We start from the raw sequence: 8459 nt of genomic DNA, 5'->3' as shown, positions 1-8459 counted from the left end.
ATAACTCCGACTGGATTTGTCTGAAAGAAGAAAGTCATATACACCTAGGATGCTTCGAGGGCAAGTAAAACACAAGATAATTTTCATTTTTTAAGGTCTTACGGGTTTGGGATGACATGAGGGTGAGTAATTAATGACAGAACTTTCATTTTTGGGTGAACTAACCCTTTAACATTAAAAATGTCTTTACAATTTTTTTCTGTTCAATTTAATGCATCATTGCTAAATAGAAATAGAAATTTCTTAATGTTTTGAGTGTATGTATGCTGTATGTTCAGTTGCTCAGTGGGAATATTTGAGGGGTTTGTGTTGACCGTTTCTCTGACAGCCATGCGTGTCTTAAATTCAAACAGACACATGCCGTCAGTGACAAATCCGCGGACTGATCCAACTTTCTGATCTCCGAACAACTCGGAGCAAATCCTTGGTGATGATCAGTGGTGTAGTGGTCCCTGGAGAAGTGGGTATACTCTTAATTTATGCCGCCAATTGTATTAAAGCGGTCCACACATGAAAATTGTACAACTATTTTCAAATCTTGTAAGTAGTCCGCACCAGTAGACTACTTGCAAGGGGCATTTTGCAAATATTACTGGTCCTACACAGGCCTAATGCATGAATATAAGATATATTCAAGATAAGGTTTCAAAGTGTTTCAGCCAGAGATTAGTTTATTTTTAATAAACATTAAAACTACAAAAAAAAAAAAAAAAAACTGTTTCTCCCATGACATACAATGACGGGCATATGGTAATTTCGAGGCTGAGCCCTAACATGTTAACATAATTTACAAGGTCCTGTTATTAAAATGTGCTCACCTTGGTTAACGTCTTCAGCTGAAGAGGTAGCATCTCTGTCATTGTCGGCACCCTCTCTCAGGGCGGGGGACGAAGCGGGCGTGGGCGCTTGGCTGACGTTAGCTGTGGTGCTGTCTAACAGTACCGTTGTAGCATCGCTATCGTTAGCTGAGCTGCTGGCTAACAGCACCGGTGTAGCATTATGAGGTCGTTTGTATTTCTGAAAACTAATTTTTGTTTGAGTAATTCTCTTCATCTTTCTTAATAATTTCATTAATTGAAATGGCGTTGAACATTGCTAAAATGACAGGCAGCGAATCAGGTAATGATTGACAGTGCTCTGATCCAATGGCGTTGGGCATTGTGATGAAGGCACGGTTTGATCTTCGGCTGACCAATCAGCAGAAAGGGGCGTTTAATTCCCGCCCACATGTAGAAATCGAATATTCAAGCTGTTTATTCATTTTTCCACCCATTAACGAAAAACGTAAATTTAAGCTGAATTCTCGTTTTTCGTTTTTTGGAAAAAAACGAAAAAGGAGCCGTTTTCTCATTTTTCTACTTTCAATATTAAATAAAAAAACGAATGATCGAATGATACACGGATTTTGCTAGCATATTCAGTGTTGCCAAATCCGAATTGGGCTACTTTAACACTGTTGCCGCGGGTTGTTTTTCATGTCCGCGGGTTTAAGCGACCCCAATAACGTGATATTTATTCCCTAAAATGCAAATTTTACCAAGGGAACCCCACCAGAAACGTGTATTTTACCCCACCGGAATGCGATTTTTACTGGGGGATCCCCCTCGAAATGTGATTGGGCTAGTTTTGAGTAGCAATTGGGCGGGTTTTGTTGTGAAAACCTGGCAACCTTGATCATATATCAAGGGAAACACCGGCTCCTCAGTCCTGACCGCATCACTGTATTTACTGGGTGTTTTTAGGGAATATTTGCATTTATTCACAATTTGATTGGGCTACTCGTGTGCTGATCTTTCATGATTTTTGCTAATGCAGGTCACTAATGAATGATGCGTATCAGAGGGGATTTAGAAGTGGGTATATGCAAAGCCGACTGAAAAATAAGTGGGTATACGCCGTATACCTGCGTATACCCTCCACTACACCACTGGTGATGATTCCAAAAACCATTAAAGCTCTGCGGCAGTCAGCCAGTACTGGAGACAGACTGCGCAGTCACACGACGCATGTAGACACCGCTGCATCCCTCTCCTCAAACTCCTCCCTCCGCTCCCCAGAAATGCAGCATTCCTAGTTCTTATTGCCATACATATGGACTCCCATCTGCTTTGGGCTGCCAGATTTCAGCATGTGTGATTTAACCTATTACAAAATTCTCTCAAACTATTGTTTCAGTTATCCGCTATATGGTTAAACTGATCTAGGAGGTGTTTATCTAGTGCGCAGGATATAATGCCATCGTACAAGTCTCTAGTGTGTCACTAAAATACCATCTTGCACAAGAAATACTGGATATTATTTTACTTATGTGTGGGTTTAACCTAGCATAGGGGTTAGTAAAAGAGTTGACCAAGTACATAGCTGCGTGGGAGTTGTGGGTGTAGGTTTACATGGTGTGACTTGAATCACTTTCTAGCTTTTGCATGCTGGCATTGCACAGTGAGAAATCCAGGGAGTTGTTTTTCCACATTTGTACTCAGAGAGAGACAGAAAATGTGTGTGTGTGTGTGTGTGTGTGTGTGTGTTTTCATCTGCATTCTCAGGCTAAGTGAGCAGGCCAGGCTTCACAGGCCTTTAAAATATATTTAAATACAGACTCTAAGCCCTAGTGAGGTCAGCGGCATATCCACACTCGGCACGCGTGCATGGGAAAGCTGGGAAAACTCTGGTATGTCTCAGCGGATCCTCCCCAAGTGTACAGCGCTGTGCTAGCTCTTCTAATGTCCCCTTGTCAGCCTGTCAAAGCACTTTTGGTCGACTGGTCCACTGTGAAACATGTGATAAGTACTGTAATGAAATTCTGGCACCCTAGAGGTGAAATGCAAATGATTTTATAGAGCCTTCAATCTGAGCCAACCTGTGTATGCTGTGTTTTTCCAAACCAAAGCCTCAAGTTTTGGACAAAAGGGGTGTGTTGTATGTTGCCAATGTGAATTCATTGGGTTTTGACATTGTTACAGGGCACTGACGCCTGCACACCCACAATCCTCAGCTGGTTTAAACCTGGCAGACGCCTTCATTATTCCTTCTCTCTTGTTCATCGGCTTGAAACCTGCATGTATTGAAATCTGCTGGCCTAGGCTTGCTTGAATAACGGTTTTCAACATTAGATAATTTTTCAATTTTTTTATCGAATATACAGATCTACAAAGAGCAACCTCAGATATATTTTAGACATCTATAATATTTGAACACTTACACCACACATAAAATGCATACATTTTTAATTGAATTAAATAACAGAATATTAAACCAAAGTTACAATTTTTCCCCTTTCAGTTATTTTTACTTTTATTTTACTTAATTTTTTTGTGCTGCTTTCAACATTTGACCATAAAGTATCCATAAAAAAAATTAATTTTGAACAAAATACATTACTGTTCAAAAGTTTTTATATCATTATTATTATTATTATTTTAATTGAATTAATTGAAAAAGTTAATCTGACAGTAATCAAATTTTTATTTTTACATTTGACCATAAAGTTTCCTTAATTTTGGATAATATAAACTACTATATACACTACAGTAAAAATGTTTTAAGAAACTAATGATTTTATTCAGCAAGTGACAGTAAAGTCATTTATAGTGTTACAAAGAATTTCATGTATATTGAATCTGCTAGGTTTGCTTTTATAAAAGTAGTTTTCGAAGTCAGATTCTGCGAAAACCCTCTGCAATTTGAGGTCAACCTAAAAACTTTATTAAAAACTAACTACATCACAAAGTTATGACTTATTACTCATATCATTATTATTCACTTATTATTCATAAGAACTCACTCCAGTTGTAATGTGGGCTCTCTACCAAACCACATCCCCAGATCAAGGAGGTCTGTATCTTTTAGGTCAAATGTCTTAAATGAATCCAGTGATGTCCAGCAGACAGTCAGAATAGAGAAAATGCGTGTCATACGTTGGAAAAAAAAAAGCTGGAGGCTCTATTTTTCTCAGTCTACTTATGTCATCATAAACCGAGCTCCTTGAGAATAGAGACTTTGTGGTACAGGTATCATTTTGGACACACTTTTAATGGTTTCCAAATCCACAGGCCTTTTGAATAGCGAGCTGGAGTGAGAGAGGTCTTAATCTGCAGTGGCATCACTGGCAGATACTGCACACTTGAAGAAGATGAATAAGGAGCTTGAGGGAAGAACTTTTCACTTCATGACCTGGCATCATGATCATTTATTTATTATTATGCAGCATTATGCAAATGCATTTTCACACTGGTCGCCATAACTCATTACAGCCATGAGTGAAGAAGTGGAGGCACTGTATGAATGACAGTATGGTTTCAAGCTTTAGGCTTTTTTCCTGCACCCTGATGCTTTGGTTGTTCCGGTAGATCAGCTCTTTTTTTCTTTTTTTTTTTTTTTACTCTTTATAAAATAAAAATGTCACAATCTTTTAATACCCATGAAATACTGATTTTCTTCTTTTCAATCAATTCCTTTTCAATAATTTAACTGCAGGTAATTATTTTTTTTGTTGTAATCACAGGTTGCTGTTACCTGACTGCTGAATAACCTGAAAAATATTAATACTAAAATATTAATATTATTATTCTATGTTCTATTCAATTATTTATTGAATAAACTGACTCAGGGATCTACAAAGAGCAACCTGAGATATATAGGCATGTATAAGCATTTGATTTTGAATATGAAGTTTGAATATAAGTTTGAATATTAAACTAAGTGTTTTTATTTATTTATTTTTTTATTTTTGCTTTTAACATTTGACAACAATAAAGTGTCCAGAAGTCTTCATTTTGAGTAGTATGCACTACTGTACAAAAGTTTAGGATCAGTAAAAATAAAATTAATTATAATAATGATACTAATACTAATACTTTTATTTAGCAAGTATGCATGAATTTGATCAACAGTAAAGACATTTATAGTTACAAAAGATTTATATTTTAAATAAATGCTGTAACCTTTTATTAATCGAAGAATCCTGATTTCCACAAAAATTTTACGCAGCATAACTGTTTTCAACATTAATAATAATAAGAAATGTTTCTTGAGCACCAAATCAGCAAGAATGTGACACTGAAAGCTGGACTAATGGTTGTATAAAATCCTAAATTATATTTTAAAATATATTATTTTAAATTGTAATAAAAGTTTCAAATATTACTATTTTTACAGTATTTTTGATCAAATAAATGCAGCATTGGTATAAGATATTTCTTTCAAAAACAACAAAAAATGTTATTGACCCCAAAATGTTCTTATATTTAATAAGTGAAATTGTGAAATTTTTTGCTTGTGCTATTCTTCTTTAAAATAAATGGTACATGTCTTCATGTTTTGTTATCTGATGCATTGACCTTCAAAAAATATAAAAAATATATTTTCTGGAATAGGCCAACTGTAAAAGCCTGCCATAAAATGTTTTTGAGCATGGTTTGCTTTTGAAGCATAATCACAAAACAAAACAAAAGAAGGCAAGGATTTGGAAGAAGCCAGGCTTTTAAAGTTATGTGTGGGTGTGGGTGTGGGTGTGTGGGTGTGTGTGTGTGTGTGTGTGTGTGTGTGTGCATTTCTCTACGTGTGAAGTCTTTATAGCCTACTGTAATTTGAAAAGTTAACCCTGACCGATGTTTGAGGAAGTGGAGCTGAAAGGTAAGTGAGCAAGATGCCAGTCTTACCACCCGTTGCTTTAAGTGTTTCAGGCTGGCTGTGCATGAGCCTGGCACACTCATCTGTCAAAGAGACCCGCTGAGAGTTTTAATAAGAGCTCTGGACTCAAGAGATTGTAGGGAACAAGGGGGAATTTTGCGCCGCTCTTGGATCTTATACACCTGTCAGTCATTCTTCATTGAGCTGAGGCAAGGGAAATGGAGAGCAAGATCTTATAATGAACATTTATGAACATCTGCAGGGCTGCAAATTAGTTTGTATTAATACATGAATACAATAGCAGAGTACTAGGCCCAGGACAGTGAGGTGTGGTCTTGCATTGCTAAACACCTGTACTTCCTCCCATGCCGCAGGCAAGTAACCATCACTCCACCCCTGCCTTGTCTCCATGGCAACCTAGTTCAAATTCTATCAGGATGCGCCTTATTTTTTATTCCTCCTTGAAGCAAAGCACTTACTGTAAGATGGACTGCATGATCTATATAGAAGCAATTATATAAGGGTGTATTTTTAATAATAATAACATGCCTTGGAAGACCTATGATGAGTTTGTCGAGCAATATATTTACATTATGATAAGCAACATACACTGCCGTCACATTTCCCAGGGTGAAGCTGATTAACGATTTACATCATTCCCGCTCTCAGCCAGGCCCCTAAAATTACATTTGCCTCACAAGTGTACGGTTCAAACGAAAGCCCCTCTGTCTGTGGAGGACAACAAAATAGAGTCATTTGTTTCTGCCACATCATAATTTAACACGCCGTCAGCTCGAGGAGTGTTTGGCAACAATGGAACTGATGGGAACACAAGGATGAGAGGGAATCCAATTTTCGAGGAGCCAAGCCATGCTGTTAAAAACAATAACCACAGTGATTCAGACACTAACGGAGTCTCACCTCAGTGGTTCAGCTGTGAGCCGGGATGAAAAGCTTTGTGATGGTGCAGTAGTGCTGAACAAGCGAGCCTTCAATCTAATGTTGATTTCAGGGACACTGTGTGATGTAGAGTCTGTTTCATTGGTACAATTGTCATTATTGAAACATTAGCATTAAGTTATATGCATGTAGACATCAGTCCGTGTTCCACAAAAAGAGGACGGCAGTTCTTTACAGTAATTGCTCGTTGTCCAGAAAGGTGATATGCCTCCCTTTCTCCTCGTGAGCAGACAAAACAAGTGGCTGGCCAAGTTTCTCACCTGTTAACGCCAAGAAGGGAGTCCTGGAGGGCTTGTTATATGGCTTGCCTGCTTATTATTATTAAAGGGGTCATATGATGGAAAGGAAAATTTGAAATCGCATCATATGACCCCTTTAAAGAAGATAGTCCATCCAAAAATTAAAATATCATAATTTGCTCACCCTTATGTTGTTTCAAACCTGTATGACTTTCTTTCTTCTGTGGAACATACAAGAAAATATTTTGATAAATGTTGGGAACCAAAACCAATTTTTCAATAAATTTGGTTACCAATATTCTTTAAAATATCTTCTTTTATGTTCCACAAGAGAAAGAAAGTCATATGGGTTTGGAACGACATGAGGGTGAATATAATAGAGTTTTCATTTTTGGATGAAATAGCCCTTTAAATGAAGATGATGATCCTCTGCAGTGAATGGGTGCCGTCATAATGAGAGTTCAAAAAGCTGATAAAAACCTCACAATAATCCACAAGTAATCCACACAACTCCAGTCCATTAGTTAGCGTCTTGTGAAGTGAAAAGTTGCATGTTTGTAAGAAACAAATCCGTCTTGTTTGAATCAATTAAAATTGTTTTAAAATTAAGCTGCCGCTTCTGGCCAAAATATGAGTCCATAATCCATAATAACGCTCCCTCCAGTAAAAAAAAATCCAACTCCTGTTGTCCTCACACATCAAAATCCACCAGCATATTTGTTTAATACTGTTAGCTTGTAAACAGTGCTTGATCTGCATATTTATTTCCTGATTCAGACAAGATGACTTTTTCACTGGAGAAAGCAATATTATGGATTGAGGACTTTAGCCAGAAGCAATGGTTTGAAGTTTTCACGATTTTAGCCAGAAACAACACCAGTGGTTTTTCAGCGGGACAGAAGTCCTTGTAGTCCTAGTATTGAGCATTGAGCATGGTGCTAACAACAGCAAGGTCATGGGTTCTGTTCCTGAGGGGTGTTTGTTTCTGATATTATTATCATTGTTATTATATAATTGTCTTTAATGTAGTTGCTTTGGGAAAAAATGTCTGCCAAATAAATGAATGTTGAATTACACTTTTATCCCAAGCATTTCCTGGGATTTGAACCCTTGGTCTTGACGATTCTAGCACCATGCTCTATTGATTGAGCTTCTGGACCTGTAAAAGTTTGAGTTTATGTTTAATTCTTTTGTGCAGGAATCCTCAGTTTGCCGGACAGTTTGAGCCTGCACAGGAACCAGCAGTGCTCGAGTAAAGCTGGAGATGCCTACACTCAGTCCGAGCAGCGTACTATTGAGCAGTCCCTGCTGGCCACACACGTGGGGAGCATCGCTGAGCTCAGTGAGTAACCAAACGTCTATTTTTCAACTCAAATTAAAGCTTTTCTTTACTTTCCCAATAATTCCTTGTTCAGAAAAGCAGAAGCCACCATCATTCTTTGGTTTAATACATGTTTGTGTTTGCGTGTATGCAAAGTCACCTGTTTTAAGCATTTTACTCAGTAGTTGTTTTGTCGGGTGATTTACAGCTCTGTTTGATTTGCATGTAGAGCACATTTTCAGAATACTCAGGAACAGCTGCATGATGGTGCGGACTGTTTAAAGATATACATTTCGATGCAAATTCATTTC

General features: G+C 37.6%; 1 protein-coding gene across 2 annotated transcripts in view; it reads left to right on the top strand.

Annotated features, from left to right (window-relative positions):
- LOC107672238 (ankyrin repeat and BTB/POZ domain-containing protein BTBD11-B-like) overlaps positions 1-8459 on the top strand; it is a 74697-nt gene that overhangs the window by 45739 nt on the left and 20499 nt on the right. For both annotated transcript variants that reach the window (XM_016465336.1, XM_016465335.1), the window contains exon 2: positions 8026-8169. In XM_016465336.1, coding sequence (XP_016320822.1) covers positions 8026-8169 — 144 coding nt within the window. The remainder of the gene's footprint in view (positions 1-8025; positions 8170-8459) is intronic.

This window comes from Sinocyclocheilus anshuiensis, unplaced genomic scaffold (genome assembly GCF_001515605.1).
Source record: "Sinocyclocheilus anshuiensis isolate Anshui unplaced genomic scaffold, SAMN03320099.WGS_v1.1 scaffold997, whole genome shotgun sequence".
In the NCBI taxonomy this organism is placed as follows: Eukaryota; Metazoa; Chordata; class Actinopteri; order Cypriniformes; family Cyprinidae; genus Sinocyclocheilus; species Sinocyclocheilus anshuiensis.
This window is presented reverse-complemented; position numbering and strand designations above follow the sequence as displayed.